The sequence below is a fragment of the Cinclus cinclus genome, chromosome 2, assembly GCF_963662255.1.
Source record: "Cinclus cinclus chromosome 2, bCinCin1.1, whole genome shotgun sequence".
NCBI lineage: Eukaryota > Metazoa > Chordata > Aves > Passeriformes > Cinclidae > Cinclus > Cinclus cinclus.
The window spans coordinates 56,906,711-56,925,040 of NC_085047.1; the positions used below are offsets into that span (position 1 = coordinate 56,906,711).

At 39.3% G+C, this 18,330-nt stretch overlaps 1 protein-coding gene across 1 annotated transcript; it reads left to right on the forward strand.

The window, feature by feature from the left end:
- Nucleotides 1-3,943: 3,943 nt before the first annotated feature.
- On the forward strand, nucleotides 3,944-16,711 carry CPB2 (carboxypeptidase B2). The gene is made up of 11 exons (XM_062514764.1): nucleotides 3,944-4,020; nucleotides 7,333-7,408; nucleotides 9,039-9,163; nucleotides 9,255-9,363; nucleotides 9,897-9,998; nucleotides 10,551-10,655; nucleotides 13,203-13,319; nucleotides 13,772-13,862; nucleotides 15,098-15,300; nucleotides 16,319-16,403; nucleotides 16,527-16,711. The coding sequence occupies exons 1-11, from the start codon at nucleotides 3,944-3,946 to the stop codon at nucleotides 16,709-16,711; spliced, it is 1,275 nt and encodes a 424-aa protein (XP_062370748.1).
- The last annotated feature ends 1,619 nt before the right edge of the window (nucleotides 16,712-18,330 follow it).

Genomic DNA, 18,330 nt, shown 5'->3' on the forward strand with positions numbered 1-18,330 from the left:
AAACTGAAAGATGATGCAGTCTTAACGGCTGAATGGATTTGAAAGGGGGACTTGTAAATTGAGTTCTAATTCTGTTCTGCCACATTCATAATAAAGAGTTGTTACACTAATTGCATCCTTGTGTGGCTCTTGAGCAACAGCACTCAGCTGCATCACACAGAGAGCAACAGAGATCAGAGTTTAGTTAGATTTTAGCCATCTTCTGCCTCATGTGGGAAGGACACTCACTGGTTACCTTTGGCCTCATCACTAGTGATAATGCACAAAAAAAATGGCAAGAGCCTATCAGCAATTTTCATAAGATTATTTTGCATTTGAATCTGAATTTAAAGAACCAGTAAGGACAGCACAGACTCACTTGGCTTTTATGTTCTGCTTCAGTCACATGGATGCATCAGCATGATTACCCATCCCTGGAGGGACTCCCTGATTAACTGGAAACAAGAGGATTCTGGAGGATCAAAACCATAACAGACTATGCTAATCCCAAACAAGGAAAAGGATCTGAGGGATGTGGCTGCTGATAACAGCTGACCTTTGCTCCTTCTGGCCCTTCTGAGTGCTTGTTAACAGGTTTACTGTTACAAACAGACAGGACCAGCCTAGCGTGGGCTTTAGAACACACTGAAATACAGACTCAGATCTGAGAATCTTGATGAGACTTGTTATTTAAAATCTTGCTGCTGGATACTGTTCAAGCCCCAGGATCAAAGAGAACAGCCACACTTAGGTCAGAGTTGAGTATAAAGGAAATCTTGTGACACGTGGCTTGGTGAAAAACAGAGGTTTTCTGCTTGACACCATCTGGCTGCAGCAGTGCAAGAAGCTTCTCTGACTTGTTTTATCTGACACTTTTCCAGGATCTGGCTCTCTTTCACCAAAAAGAGCAGCCTGCAGGAGCCCAGCATGATGACCAGGCACAGCCCAGCATCCCAGCATGTGCTGAGGGGTCTTGAGCAATGACAGATACCCTGACTTAGCAGGGACACTGGTGCTGATCTCTGCTCTGCTACTATTTTGGGCGCTGACACCTTAAACTGCCACACAAAGATGTGCTAGAGCCTGGTCTGGCTTAGGTATAACATCCAGTCTCTGTTCAGGGAACACTGGTGTTACTACATATGAACGTGCAGAAGGTGAGAGATAGCATTCAGCCAAAACAGTGAAGATGTCTCTTTAGAACTGCCTTTAAAATGTGATTATATTTTAAAAATAGAATAATGCCATCAGGAGGCGATATATATTGCCAGTCCTGATTCCCAGATGCATGATTTTCAACAGAGAAATCAATAGAATACTTTGTTAATTATCTGCTCTGGAAACTAAGACCTGCTCCTTCCTCTTTTAATGAAAGCCTGCACATCTCCCAAAGCTACCCTAAAAGATAACACAAATCAACGCAACTGAAATTAGTACAAGGCCTCTGGTCATATTTGCTATGGCAACACTTGCAAGTATCAGGTCAGTGTAGCCCATGGACTACCCAGTAGAGAAGGAATAATTAATCCAAGTGCAGCAAAATCTTTGAACTCTGACAGAATTTTTGACCAAGCAGCTCTTCGCCAGGGAATGCTGAGTCAGCAGAAGTGAAAAGGGTTGCTGTAAATGATCAGTTTTGATGAACTTCCCAATTAGAGAAAAATAAATTTGTCAAAGAAAGGAAGATTTCAAATCTCCTCAAATTCAACTGAAACCTCACCTTGCAACAGTTTCTAAATTCAGTGTTATTTCCTCCAGGTTTTTAAAACAGTCAGTAGTAACACAAATTAATTTTCAATAAAATAATTAAAACATCTTAGTAAAAAAATCAAGCAACAGTTAAAATTCTCAAAATGAAATGTTTTTATTAACTCAATTATTTTTATAGTTGCCCTTCACAGTGTTTTTTTGAGACTGCATTTTTCTTCCCAGATAGTCTAGGAAATACTTCCCAGGTTCTCAGAAGTCCTTGAAGGATATTAAAAGATTTACTGCAGCAGGTAGATTTTCCTCAAACACTCTTTTTTCCCCCCATTTTTTTTGCATGAAATACTTCCTTTGCAGTCCAGAAACCAAAAAGCAAGTAGGAAAACAGTAGCTTTCAAACACCATGTGTAGTCTCTTTGCAATAAACTGGAGAATCTACTGGAAAAGCAACCAACACTATAAAATGTCTTACAGCTTCCATTTGTCTAAAACTTTCTCTTTGGGTAGGCAGCAGAAGGTGTTTCTTTTTCTCACTTAATTAACACCCTAAGATAAGCAGAGATATGATCCTTTCCTTTCCTTCAATAAGAGCAACCCAACTCCATCAGCTTTTCAATCTCTTCTGTTAAACCCAGCTCAGCAGATCAAATTTTTCTTTATATCTGTGCATGAAACATTTCCACATGAAAGAATATCTGGATGAACAAGTTTTGTCTCCTATATTTTATTTTTATTTGCCAGCTTCCTTTTACCTGTGTGAGGAAAGAGTATCTGAACCACTGGTTTAAAAATCAACCCTTCTGGCACAGTGCTGCCCACTGCCCTTGCTGGGAATGGCCTCTATACTTTATCAGAACTTCCTATTTGTTTGAACAACATCTAGAAAAGATACAATGAGAATTAAAATGTCTAGGTGAGGTGGTTTCACTTCCCACGAGCCTTTTTTTGCCTTTCCTTTTGGTGTATGGTTTATGCTCAACTCCAGTTTGGGGATTTTCAGTGTTGGTATATTTTCATGGAGACATTAACCTCAGTGTACTTGGGCAGCATGATTCACCTCTGTTGACTTCAGTCACCTAAAACTCAGCTGTTTGGCTTCTTAGGACAGGGCGGCCCTTCTGAAACAATAAAAAAAAAAAACAAAAAAACAAACAACAAAAACCCAGGGCTGTGTTTGACCTCCAAAGGCCTGGCTGCCTACTTAGGTGGAGAATTGGCTCTACTCTGGACCAGTCCTGAGCTGTTCTAGAGGATGTTCATGGATGCAACCTAATCTGCATTACTGAACCTTAGCTCCAGGGCTTGTTCCCAGGTATTTTTCACCCAGGGTATAGCTATAACCCTAAGATTAACCTAGAGCATCAAATAATTTAGTTCCCCCACTCACATCCAGGTCTTGGCTCCCTGTTGTCCCCATTAGGTACATAATGATTCACCCCTCAGTCCTCTTATGGAATGAATTCCCTCTGGAAGGGGGCTTAAACCAGGGTAATAAGCTATGTCTTAGTCAAGTTTGGATTTGCTATTCAAGCGTGGAACAGAGATGGAGATCTTCTATTCTGGACATGCCAAATTCACACAGCTTTTCAGCATGTCCAGCGTGGATAACTGGATAGAGATATGGGAAGCAAATCTTAGAGGCACGCAAAAATTCATAACAATGAGATGAAGAGTCACCTGTACTTTTTCTTGAAAAGTAATACTTATGACATCCATAAGGAAAATAAATGGATGTCAAAGCATCACAAAAACATATGTCTCACTTGCTCTTTGTTTTCTCTGCTAGCAAATGCTAGGAAAAGAAGCTTTCCTGTTCAGAATTTTTCTGTTTGTACTTGACCTCATTCCCACTGCGTTGAACCAGATTCATGCTTGGCTGTGATGTCTTATAAGAGAGCTGGATGCACAGCATGCTGCTGGACCTCAACAAATATTAAAGGATTTAAAAAGCTTTGTGCTTGTTCTTTCTTATGTCTGTGGTTCATAGCTGCAATAAAATAAAAGGCTGAGATGACAAAGTGATTTGTCAATATGAAAATGTCCAAAATGTATTTTATCCTCTTGTACATGGACGACATCAATATGAGCAGCACCTCCCCAGGGAGCTCTGTCATATTGACTTAGCCACCAGGAGCTTGAGGTTGAGGTGAGAGGCAGTATTAAATTTTAACTACTCTTTAAATAACATTTTTAAAATCAATAATGTGGGTCCCGAACCCTTGGCTTTCTTACTGCATTCGGTTTTGTTGTGGATGCCATGAAGATGAAGTTTTACCTGCTCTTTTTTACCCTTTTTATCTTGGTTCCAAAGAAGCATGTTTTCACTATTCCAAGGTAAATATCTATTGATGATACTGGGTGTTCTCGTGTATGGTGTGTGGGACAGGGAAAGTACTGATGCAAAATAATTCTATGAGTTGCATGAGAAAACATTTGTCAAAGGCTGACATATATTTATTGCCCTTGTAATTGGATACATGGTTCAATTTAACATAAAGATGTTAGGGGAAATGAAATTATTTTAAGTCTTCTTTGCATCCATAAATCCTATGTTTTTAACCATATTAAAACTACTCTTTTCAGTCAAAGTGCAAATCAATTCTGTTCATTCAGTACTTTTGAATGCTAAGAAAGGGCATTTTGAAACTTAATGGGAAAAAATAATTTGCTTCATTTGCCTAAAAACAAGATCTTAAATGAATTACTTCTTGAGGTAGAAAGAGAAACCATTTCAGAAAGTGCTAACAATCTGTTTTCTTTCCAAAACAGCTTTTATGATGGCTTTTCCAGGCATAAATCATTTTTGAATAACCATTTGGTATTTGTACAATGTTTCAGAAGCAGCTTTACTGTTACCTATTGATAAACTTCAGAAATGCCCTGAAACCAAACACTTTCTTAAAACATGAGAACATATGTCAGAGATGAAGACAGGCAAAGTGCTTTTATTTTCTGCATGTACCACTGGTTAAAAAACCTTAAATGTTTTAATAGGTAGGACTAAAAGGATAAGCTCCTCATGTGGTGATTTTAAGCAGAGCTGAACAACCTAAGATTAAATACAACCTGCTCCCAGAACTAAAATATCTGAACAAATAAAACTTGAATTATTTCTTGTATCGCTTTTGTGACTTTGAACCACTCTGCAGACCTGTGAGAGGTGAACACCATTGAATTCATGCCTTAAAAAGAGGATATTTCCCCTCTCTTTGTGTTGCAATCATATTTTATTTTGGATTGCTATGGAGGTGGGAGGGTTAAAGTAAGAGAAAACAAATGTGGTTTTAGGTGAATCCAGTGGAACAATATTGCTCTGTGCCACTTGAAGATTTATTTATTTCATGTTTAAACAGAACATTGAATATGACTCTTAAAGAAGAATATGGTACTTCCACTGGAAAGCAACAGACTAACCCCCCCAGACCCAGTTACAAAAATGGCTAAAATAATGAAATAATGAGATTCATCTGACTAGATGGAATTTTTACACAGTTTTGTGTAGGAACAAGACCCTTTCACCTTTCTGTAGAGCTAGTGGGGGAAAATATGTGTATTTAGAAGGCAATTCATTTCAGGTTAGTGCACACATCTAAATCAGCTCAGGTTAACCCGACCTCTAAAGCACCTGTTTCTTTATTAAGACAGTGCCTAGCTCAGATGAAAATATAAAACCCATCTAAAATTAACTGAAATGTATCTTACTCACAGGGTAAGATCAGAGTATTGTAGTGTGGGGATGGCAGCTGGACTTCCACCACGAGGTAAAAGGGAAAAGATATGTGAAGCAGGGACAGAACCAGTGGGATTCTGGCAGAACACTGGAAGAAGGGAATGAGAAGGTTCTTTTCAAGGACAAACAGAAAGCAATCAGGGAAGGAGGGCACAAGAACAGAAAGAAAAGAGGTGTGTTTAAGAAGACCAGGTCCAGCTGTACAGGGGCAGCAGCCTGTAAGGAAGCTGTGAGTAGAGGGGCTGTTTCTAAGTTTGGTATAAGGGTAATAATTAAAAATCTTGTCTGGGCATTTTCTACAAAGAGTGGGGAAGAAGACAGATGAAAGAAGGCATAATGCCAAATCAAAGCAGGGGAACTGAGAAGGGCAACAACTACAGTTTTGGCTGTTAATACTTGCCACACTGAAGTGCAGGGCCAGAATTTTGATCAGCTTATTCAGTGTAGTCAGGTCCTGTCACAAGACCTAGCGAGGAATCCCAACACCTGTTCAGTACTTACAGCACTCGTTTGAAATATTTGTGCAACAAATGGTGGGGTACAAGTACACATCAGCTTCCTCATTATGGTGCTCTCAGGCTGTGGGAATCATGCAAGGAAACCAGATGCAGCGGGGCTTTTCGTGGCTCTTGTGTGAAAAGACTCCCTCAGGTTTGAGAAGACATTCATTTATAAGTAGCCTCAAACACACACTTCAGAATGCACTTACCTAAAGAAATAGGCAAACCGCCCACCTTGCCTATCCCTGAATTGTTTTTTGATGTCCTGTCGAAATGATGGTGGAGGCAAAAATAGGGTTGGCATGTTGTTGGTTCTGCATGAGAAACAACAGTGATTGCTTGGAGCCTGGCTAAAAAAGATGAATCACCTGGTAGCCAGATGCTGTCAGGTTTCTACTTGAAATCAGTCACAGCAACAAGCTGTGACAATCATGTTATGCTGCTTGAAAACCCTAGTTTTAAGAGCCTTGCCTGCTTTCTTCTCAGGACAGTCTTTGCAGACAGGGCTGGCAGGGACTTTGGTCGTGCCTGGTTTGTATGGTACCACCAGTTCCAGCACATTATTAGATGGCTGAGAGCCGCCCCAGCCCAGGAAATGGAAAGAGGGGTCTGACATTCCCCTGAGTCTCCTTCTTCTACACACACAAATTATTGTAATTATCTAGCCAATGCAATTTTTAACTACATAACTTGCAGGACACTGATGATCAGGACTCAATGCTGAGTGCTATGTTTTTCTTTCCAGAAACTGAATTTTACTTCTGTCACCAACAGTGGGGTCAGGCATGGAGTAGCTGGGAAGCACCATGTCATGTACAGTATGTCCGGACTAGGGTTTTCAAACAGAAGGGGAATATAAGTTACTGGGCAAAGATGGGGAAGGACAGTGGCATAGACCTGTATCTGTACAATACAAGCAGAAGGACACAAACGAGGAGACCAGAAAATCTTGACTGAAGTAGGAATGCACATCTACATAACATCATGTTTGGCTTTTGCCAAACCTGTGAGGGCTTTTGGCAGACTGGAAAGGCTGATGTCTCTGCTGAATGGTGACTGAGAAACTCAGGGGACAACAGGAGAGCCATCTTCCTGCTCTCAGATAGTTTTCAACTATTGCTGCAGCACTCTGGATTAGCTGGAGCTGGTGGCTGTGGTGCTGGTGCCAGCTCCCAGAAGCAACCTCAGTGTTCAGCAGCAAAATTGGCTACCAAAGCCCTGCACCATCTCTTCCACGGATTTTAGTGATTGGTAGATGCAGAGGCTGGAACCAGATTCAGAGTCTTCACTATTGGATCATCTTTGGGTTCACAGCAGCCAAGCCAGGGAAGATGAGAGGCCAAGCCTGCTTCACTTTTGCATGAACTGGAGCTGTTCCAAGTACCTGTGCTTTACATAAATACCCTTGTTTTTCAGGGATGAAGTTTTGTGGGCTCTCCCACAAACTGATGAACAAGTTGAAGCTCTTCAGGGTTTACTGAACACCACTGAGGTAAACAGATTATTCTGTCTCTCTGAACTCTAGGCCAAATTTTCCCCCAAGTGCCCTAACATTGCTTCTCCCTCCCAAGAAAGATCTAGCTCACTTCCATTCATTGTTGTAATACATCAGCTCAGGAAATATTTGATTTTCATTTCTCACTACCTTCTGATTTATATGAGAGGACCCCTCCATAATGTTTCAGTAATTAATTATATCAGAGCTCGTGTTTCTGCAATTGGTTTTGTGTATTAAGGCACTGCAAAACTGACAGAACGCCAACACACAGTAAGTAGAAATACATTTGCTAGGGAACCTCAGCACTTTTGAACAGTGTGATCTTGACCTATATGGCTTGCACACCTTTGAAGATCAGAACTGGATTTTTGTGGTATTTCTTTAATGTTAGTATCTAGAAGATAAAAATATCTTAAATAATACTTTTGTACTATTATTATTATTACTGCTTTTATCTTTCATTAGATAAAGGAGTATTTAATTAAATTGAGAGATATCTTCCTCTTCACTGTAATTCTTCACTTTCTTGTACACAGGAACCCCACGAAGTCAGGAAGAACTTCAGCACATTCAATGCAGAGAGGGCTTGTGGTGGTTTCTTCCAAGTCATTTATGCGAATATGCAAACCAAATATTTTTCATGGGCTCTAAACTGGACAATTTGTTTTCATGACTATAAATTGAACAAGCTATAAGAAAAAAAACAGAATGGGAAAGGCAAAATGGAAGGCAATGGGAAAGGGAAAGGGAAAGGGAAAGGGAAAGGGAAAGGGAAAGGGAAAGGGAAAGGGAAAAGGTAGACACAAGCAGTACCTCCCAACCAATTTTAATGGTTACCATTTATCATTCAAACAATATTCACTGTGCAACTGAACCATAAAGAAAAAAAACCTAAAACCCTACCATCTGGTGACTTCATGCTGTATGATGCCCTAAAAATGCATCCAAGAATTATGCTGACTTTTTCACACTATAATTTAATGCCTAATTTACTGCTAACTGTCACCCCTAGATCTTTTTGTATTATTGGTTCTGAAATTTCAATCTTTTATTGAATATATTGGCATCTGATTTTATTATTGTAAAATATTTAATTTTACAAAGAATAATAATCTTATTTTCTTACTCTTCTCCAATTTCTAATCTCTATATTGCTTCTTCAACTTGACTTATATTCAAACTCCTTCCGGCATTTATTTCCTCCCTGATCAAAGTCATCAGAGAATACAATAACTACAAAGACTGGTCTGATCATCATTAATTCTCCAAATACCCTCAGGGAAAATAACTCTCAGCAGACTTGAAAACATGTAACATAATAACCAGCTAAATATATCTATTATACTAGAAATACTATCTCAGAAAAGGTTATGTTCTTGTCTTTGTTCTTGATTTATGAATTTCTGTGCAGAAGTCATTATAAATGTTGCTTAAATACACACATTTTATTTCCAGACGTAGCAGAATGCTACATATCACCAGGAACATTAAACTGCTTGTTACAAGTGGTCTCTTAAATTGAAAACATATGCTTTGATTATTTTCAAAATGCTTATTAAATGTTAGTAAGAATATTTTTTCTTTCCTCAGTAAAAAAAAAAAAATTTTTTTGGAAACTTTGTAGGTTGTTCTCTGGCAACCTGTTGTGGTTGAAAACATCAAGAAGGACAGAGAAGTCCATTTCTATGTCAAGGCATCCAACATAAATAGCATAAAAGCTCAGTTAAGGCAACTGACCATCCAACACAAGTATGTATTTTTTATTAGTTGCCATAAATGATTCTGTAAAGTTGTTTGTCATTCATCTAACAGGAGATTGTGCTCTTCCTTTGTTACTCAGAGTCTTGATGGAAGATGTTCAAGGAATTATTGAAAAACAGACTGTCAATGACTCAGTCAATGCTCGTGGATCTTCCTCATACTATGAAAACTACCATTCAATGAAAGAAGTAAGCTATCTTCGTTGTGAACAGCTGTAGATGCAAAGGGTGAAATTTGTCTCATGGTTGAGAATAGAGGTAAAGGGAAAGAAATAATCAGCAGTTAATAGTTACCACCGTATTGCTCAACAACTAAGAGTTCTATTTATTGTAATGCTTTCATAGAGATAGAAAGAAGCACCAGACAAAAATCTTTCATACATGTATTGCCTCAAACTGTCATTCAAAGGCAGTAAACAGAGAAGCAAAATGAAGTCACAAAACAAACATGTAAATATTTAAAACATTAAATCAATAACAATTTAAACAAATAGAACTAAACAGGAATTTCAGGGCTGCATTTGGACTGTGTTGTGACTGCATCTTGCTGTTTGCTTCAACAAAAATTAGAGTCAGGCAAGTGGTAAGTGGGTTGAATTGTTAGTTTTTGTTTACCATCAGATAAAAATTTTGGGAGGTAGAATGTATTTAAGTCTAAATCACTTTCAGGGATGAAGGAAAACAATAGAGAGAAGATCCACTCACTAACTTCACCCTTGCAGATATACCATTGGATGGAGGAAGTAGCGAAAGTCCACTCTGATCTCCTCCAGAAAATATATATTGGATCATCCTATGAAAAGCGACCACTTTATGTTCTGAAGGTACACCTGTGACTTACTGTAAAAGCTTTTCAAGTACTACTATAATTAAACGATGGGGTTTGGCCAGGACATTTCCTTGAATCTATACCTACATTCTTATTTTTTGTGCTTTTTAGAAGTTTCCTAAGTTGTTCTAGTAAGATGCATTACTGTTGAAAATGCATTTGACAAGATAAGGCTCCTTTCTGGGTCACAAGGAAGTTACTACATCTAGGCCACCATGCAAAGGCACGAAATACTGGCACAGTGGATATCCTCCTCTGTTGACAATGAAGCCAATCTAGTTTGTTGCCATGCATAGCTGATGGCAGACTCATCTGACCTCAGGTCTTACTGTAGTCTTGGTGCCTGTGTTAGAACTTTGCAAGCAGCCTGAATACAGCTCTCTGCTGTATGCAAATCTAACCAATGGCTGCATCCTGGCCCAGGATCAGTCTGAGCTCTCCTTACAAGACAGATGCTTCTTCTTCCATCTTGGTTACCTTTTCACTTCCACTTTTATATGGTACCCTTTACAATGATGACATTTGAATGTGATCTCTCTTCTCTCAGATTTCTAAAAGCATGGAAAAATCGAAAAACGCCATATGGATTGACTGTGGTATCCACGCTAGAGAATGGATTTCTCCTGCTTTTTGCCTGTGGTTCATAGGTCACGTGAGTACATAATCAGATATGATTACTGTTTTCAAAGCAAAGCAAGAAGTTTTCATGCCATTTAGCTTTGTCCAATTGCATTCTAGGATCCATAAAGCTTTAATCTATTTACTCCCATAACACCAGCACATGATATTTGTGTCTAAGCTGCAAGCATAGCAGTATGTGTGCATGTGTGTGCATGTCAGTAGATGAGGGTATGTGTGTGTGAGAGAAAGCAAAAGTCATCAGGAGTGAATGCAAAGGAGCTCAAATGTATTATCAAGTATGAAAGAAACCTCAAAGTATGTGCAGCAAATCCAACAGAGATTTTACTGTTATGAATGGTCAGGGATGCCAGAAAAAGCACGTGTTTGGTAATCTAGGGCCATGTCTGTATTGCTGTGTGGATTCCAGGGGTGGTCTTGGCTCTGAGTCACACAGCATATGGTGACTTGTGTCCATATTACTGCAACTGGCACTGCCTGGAGCAGGTCAGAAGACACATAGGGTGAGCTCAAGCTGTCCTACAACCCTTGGCTCTTCCCTACATGCCTTCCTAGAGCAGCAATAGGTACCCCACACCTGCCTGCTCCAGATATGGCACAGCTCCACACCAGCAATCCACTGGCTGTGATGCATCATCTACTCCCGTGTCTGTTGCTACTGCTCCTCCTGACTCCATGTTTTTCATCTGTGCTCCTGGCTTTTTTCTCTGGATCTGCAGAGAATAAAGCCACACAAGCCACCTTCCTCTGAAGGTATTATCCCTGCTAGTGATATCCTCATGTCAGCCCTCCAGAACATGACCAACAATGTCCAGCTGTAGTACCAGTTCATGGAAACTAGAAAATCATTGATGGGTTGAGCCTGTAGATTAATCAGTGATGGGATGGGCTTAGATTAACCAGCCTTGATGTGTAGCCACAGACAAATAGACACTATCTTTAGTATCTTTTTTATCTACACTGCTCAGGACAGGGAACAAAGGTGCACCAAAAGAAACAACATCCATAGTTTACAACTGGATTTTAAAATATATAGACTTGGTTTTTGTTTTTTGTTTTTGTTTTTTTTTTTTTAATTTAAGGCATGTCTGCTTAACTCCTTATCCTGAGCTGCTGACCCAGTCCCTGGTATGGACCAGGAAAAGGCTTCTGAGGCCTTTCTGGCCCAGAGTATGTTGCCCATCTTGCTCAGTTAATGTTATGAGATATTATTCATTATTACTTTTTCACAAAAGCAAAGTTCACAGTAAAAATAAACTAGATGACACTGAGACTTCACAGTCACCAGTACTGCAGTCAGAGAAACAACATAGACAAGTCCTTGAAACATGACTTATGATCTGGCCATGATGGAACTAAATAATGTGGATGATGATGGTGATAATTATAACAATAAAAAATAATTTTTGTCAGCAGTCACAACTATAAAATCACATTGCCTAAAACATTTGAAAGGATATTGCAGAGTTAGGGACAGATACAGATGAGTGTACCTTGTGACCCACTGACAAACTCGGTTTTCAAGGCTCCACTGAATAGAAATGCATTTGCCCTTTTCATGCTGCTCCAAATAATTACCAGCTGTGCTGTCATTTTGCCAGTGACATGTCCCTGCAGCATTTTTCAGAAGTAACAAGCTGAACATTTAGGTTCTCCATTCCTTTGATCTAATTTATGTGGCTTAGATTAAAATTTTGTTTCTGTATCCCTTTGTGAAGCAACTTTTTAAGATCTGATATTAATACACATCTGCACTCATGCACTAAAATCATCAGCTCTCCCTAGGAAATCCTAGGCATTCTTTATAATAGATTCACTTTTTATAATTTAATTTTGTCATTAAGATTGTAGAAAGATTGACATTTCTCATTTAGTCAAAGGAAGTCTATTGCCTGAGGATAACTAGGAAGGATTTACAATGAATGAAGGTGATGTAAGTAAGGCATGACAGTAAAAAAAAAAAAAAAAGGATGATGAAGGACTTAGTCTATTCCAATAGTAACTAACCCACTTATCTAGATTAAAATTTATTTCTTTGTCATGGACCAACAACCAGGTTCAGTATCACTAAAGCCTTCAAAATAAGCTGTGAGGCAAAATTACCAATGTAGATCTTACTGACCCTTGTCATACAGTCACATTAAACTCACAATGCAACCAGAATAAATAATATTATGTATGACAGCCATTTGAAATATTACTTGTTATTTTGGGGCTTGCTCTATTTTGGGCAGGAGGGAGGGTTTCTATTACTTACACAGGCAGAAAAAGCTCAAACCTTCCTATTAATAGGCTTCATTTCTGTCTCATGACCACCCACTAACACTAAAGGACTGCAGTGTATCTGACTGACTGTATCAATTTCTCCTCCTGACAATTCTGAGCAGAGAGCTACTTTGCTATTTAACCATTTTCATTATGTGATAAGCCTTATTGGACTCAGGTAGACTGCTCTGACAATTGCACAATTATTTCGCATATGGCACCAGGTACCTTTGTAGGAAGGCAATAAAAATAACAATTACAAATGCTTTTAATAAATTTCCCCTGTGCTTTATAGGCAATCCATGTGCGTGAGAGAGATCGGACCATGACAACCCTTCTGGAGCACTTTGATTTCTACATCATGCCTGTCATAAACGTGGATGGCTATGAGTACACGTGGAGCCACCCCTCTGTATGTAGACATTTTTTGACAGGTTGTGCAGGGTACTGATTTGCTATTTGTGGGAATTATCATTGTGCATGGTTAAAGCATAGTTTTCATCCTGGAACTGCACACCCCAAACTCTTATTCTGTGCTTGGAATTTCTGCATCTTTACCCACAGAAAGTTGGATTTGTGCTCCTAAATTCACATACCTGGTCAAACTGTACATCTTCTGCCCTCCTTCCACAGTCCAAAGTCCATTGAAATCAGAATGTGATCACTTCTGGTCCTATCCAACATTTCCTTTTATCACCCAGGCTTGCTGGCAAGCAGACTGTGGTTTTAGAATCTTCTTTGTTTTTCACTAGTAGAGGACTGTAGAGGCACATATAGGAAGTCACATTTAAGTAACCAGTGAGGTGGTGCATCAACTTTTTCAGCATTTTTCCCTGAACATGGCTTGTGTGTCTCTTTCCACAGAATCGGCTGTGGAGAAAAAGCCGCTCCTCGTATAGCAACAGCAAGTGCATTGGTACTGACATGAACAGGAATTTTGATGCACACTGGTGTGGTAGGGCATAATTTTCTTCTTATTGTACCCCTTCCTCACTTTATTTATTTTTTTTTAATTTTGAAAACATTTTCATCTACCATTCTGCGAAGTTAATGCAAAGACAAATGCAGCTGAGTATCTATTATGAACCAGTGAAAACCTTCCCAGCTTTAGATAATTCTTTCTGGGCCTCAGGATTTTTCATCCTCAGATGACACACCATGGAATAACTTCTTCCCAGCACAACAGAGCCCCTTGCATCACAACATGACACACCTGGGGGTGGCTGTTGGTGGGAAGAAAGAAAGAGGGAAGAGGTGGCCCTTGCCATGTCACCCAAGGCCTGTTGCACTATCCAGCTGAGTAGATGCTCCACTGTGGTGGATAAACTGATCTGCTCAGTCATCCTTCCATAATGCCTAGCTGACCAAGATATTTTGGCCCTTAGTAATTCTTATGAGGACTATATCATATTTAATTAACGCAGGCACTTTAGTACTTGACAAATTTTTTTCATAGTCTGCCTTAAATAGAAGATAATAGCTATTTTTCAATAGCTGCCTTAAAATGTCACCCTATAAATCAGATCTGATTTCAATCAGTGCAGACACTATAGTCCTATATGGATTTCAGTCATTCTAGCCCATTGCTAAACCATCCATGACTGTTATATCTCACATATCATGCATGAAAAACATGGGTTTTTTTCCTAAACACTAAAGATCCTGACTGCTTCCAGAAAGTTACTTGGTCTTATTCTGAAGACAGAAGTGGTGAATCCTATTTGTCTTCTTGACAATTTGTTCCAGCATCAATTTTTCTTAAAAAATTTAATTTTGTTTCCTCAGCTTCCCATTAGGTGTTTGCTTTCCCATAAGATTAAATAATCACATAGAATTGCCTTTTTTCTGTATTACTTCTAGATTTTAAGATGTGATCTCACAATCATGTGATGATTTTAAATTAAGCATATTCATCCTCTCCTCTAAGACTTTTTATCCAGTCTTTCAATACTTTTTTTTCTACATCTTCTCTTTGATTGTTTGTAAGAGTATAATACGGAAGTCCTGGTAGGCTCACAGAGATTACTACAAGCGTGCAAGTTCTTTCCATAGCATGATGGAATCCATGATTTCTTGTGTGTTAGCATCATACTCTGCTCTTTCATTTCATACTCTTTCATTTTTCATGAACAGAAATGCAGAAGGGAAGAAGTAATGGAGTAAAACTGTGCACCTTTTTTTTGGGTAAAGGTCCAGGAGCATCTCACTCTGAATGTCGGGAGACATACTGTGGACCCTACCCAGAGTCTGAGCCTGAAGTGAAAGCAGTGGCTCGCTTTGTCAGAGACCACAAAGACACCATTAAAGCCTACATAACCATGCACTCCTACTCCCAGCTGGTGTTGTTTCCATATTCTTACACCACGAACAAAAGCAAAGACCATGAGGAGCTGGTAAGTTTACCCACCTCCTAAAGTTTCACACATTTCATATTCACCCAGCTTGGTTAGTCTTGTAATGAGGGAATAACTGTGCTGTGAGGATCAAGAATTAGGAAATGACATTTTTCTTGATGTTCTTAACAATTTTAAAAAGTCTGGGATGGTCTAGTAGTGTGTAAGTCAGCAAGCTGCTTCTAAAGGCTACAGAAAAATGAAAATATTTGTTCCAGATTGATTATACATCAATAACACCTAGTAAGTTGAAGCTGCTGCTAAAAGAGTAGTCCTGTTGCTCTGGACATCTTGAAAAGATATGTATGTGCGAATTCGTCATTATGTTGTATGGTTATATAAATTCTGAAATTAATTGGGTGTGTGACTCTTGTAAACACCTTTGACAATACCTAAGCAATGAGGTATTCTGGTGTAAACTTGCTACTTTTATTAAGGCTTTTGCTAGGGATACTTATTTAAAATTGTCTTAGTGGTAGGATGGAAAATATATCCTGCATATGTAGAATTTTACTTTCTTGAGCCACCAAATGACACAGTACAAACTCTCACTGAAAAGAGCAGAATTCAAAACAGAACAGTTACTCTTCCTCTGTAAAGCAGAGAGAGGTGCACTGATTCTGGGCATTTCAGCTTTCTTCATGGCTTAAGAGTAGGGTTCTCTCAATTAAAATATTTTCCTGCTGTATTTGTCAATATTACTTAAATAGAGAGTAACTTAAATACTGTGACAGGAAAGAAAAGATATGAGATGAATGAGAACAAATTGTGTGATAATAGTTTACTGCCAGAAGTGGGGATAAGGTCCCATCTCTATGTTTTGTCGACAGCAGAAATGCAATCTGTAGCACGGGCATACGCTGAAAACTTGTACCACATTCAGTGGGTTTTCTAGAACCTTTTATATGATTGTTTAACTAAAGTGAAATCCTGAGCACACTGTAAGTAAATTCTAACTGAATATATATTATCTATTGTCACAAGGCCTTAAAGGTAACCATGTCTTATTTAATTTCAGAAGAGTCTGGCACAGAAAGCAGCTAAAGCTATAAAGAGGACAACCTTGAAAACTTACATACCTGGTGCTGGTGCACAAACAATCTGTAAGTATGACTTTACTGCAATGAAAGGCATGACAGTATATCGTGGCTAGCATCAGAAGACAGCTTTTGAACAGAAAATGTTCTGGTTTCAGGCAATTTTACTATTTTCCTTTTCTCATGCAGATCTAGCTCCTGGAGGGTCTGATGACTGGGCTTATGATCTTGGCATTAAATATTCTTTTACCTTTGAGCTTCGTGACACAGGAACTCATGGATTTTTGCTTCCTTCTCGAGAAATCAAGCCAACTTGCTTAGAAGCACTTTCTGCTGTCAAAGAGATAGCTCAACATGTTCTACAAAATTTGTGATGTTGAATATAATTTACTCCAGCATGACTGCACTTAGTAACTTATGAAAATGCAATAGAAAAAAGCTTGTTCCTTTATTAAAATTCTTTCTACATAGGCAAATCTCCAGAATGACTGCACCCCCTGTATTTTAGAACACATCTGTTTTTTTTCAGCCATACTTATATGCCTGTATCTACAGTGGTAGCTCGCTGCACCACAAGTATAATAGAGAGAGCACAGTATAAGGGGGGAAAAAATGCACACTTGATGATGGGAACTCCAGGTGAAAGAGTCTCTGACCGAGATGGCGCACACTGGGCAGACTCCATTCATACCCCATTTAGGTAATTTGTGTTATTACAGGATTTTGCTACAAGAGAACAACCCTACTTTCGATGTCCACTGTGCTAGAAATGAAAATCTGTACTCCAATCTTTAATCAAAATTTTAGTTATTTATTAAAATATGTTGAGCAAAAAGCAAGCAGGGCAGCTAGCTGGCTGCAGGGGAGTCTTTTCACTCTACCAACATGCACACTGATGTGTTAGTCCTGCAAATATTTATACATGTGCATCAGCATTTCTCAGCAGTTTTCAGTAGCCCCCCGCCCCTTCCCCATTTCCCATTGTGGTGCCTATTTTTTGGGGGCCACTCAAGCTGTGCATGCGTGGGCTCCTTTATTGGTGGTCTTTTAGCTCCTTCTTGTTGGGAGGAAGGCAAAATCTTCAGAATCTTCTTTATTTATCTTTTGGTTCTCATGCTATTTGCTTACATAAGTAGTTTCATATAGTTACTGGTTTGCTCAGTTTTCCACCTGTTGTTCACCATATTCCATCCAGTTGTTTCCCCTCTGGCAGCTTCTTAGAATACATCTTTGTATTAGCTCTCATTCTCACGGTAAAAATCTCATCCTTATATAACACGAATCATAATCATGTTTCTCACAACTGTGAAACAGGAAGGGTGTTCACACTCACAAGTGGCCAAACCACCAAGTGACAGCTGCCCAGAGGCTGCTCCACTACAATTAGCCAAGTCCGTTCGCCCTGCAGCCAAGGGTTTGTTGCAGCATAGCACTGGCCTAAAGACTCTGTAAGACCTTTGTAAGCGGATAGGACATGGGGCAATGGTTTTAAACCAAAGCTGAGCAGGTTTAGATTAAGAAAGAAGGTTATTTTACAATAAAAGGTGTGGCAGCACTGGCACAGGTTGCCCAGAGAGGTGGTGGATGCCCCATCCCTGGAAACATTTATGGACACCTTTGATGGAGCTCTGAGCAAACTTGTCAAGTTGAAGATTATGGACACAGATTCATTGATGGAAAAGACCCGCAGGACCATTGAGTCAAACCTACACTCCAACACCACCCTGTCAATTAGACCAGGGCACGAAGTGTCATGTACAGTATTTCCTTAAACACCTCCAGCTACAGCGATTCCACCACCTCCCTAGGCATCCATTCCAACGCTTAATCATCCTTTCTGTGAAGATTTTCTTCCTAATGTTCAACTTGAACCTCCATCGGTGCAGCTTAATACTAGGTCTTCTTGTCCTGTCACTTGTTGCCAGGGAGAAGGGACCACCCGCACCTGGCTAAGTCTCCTTTCAGGTGGTTGTGGGGAGCGATAAGAGCCTGA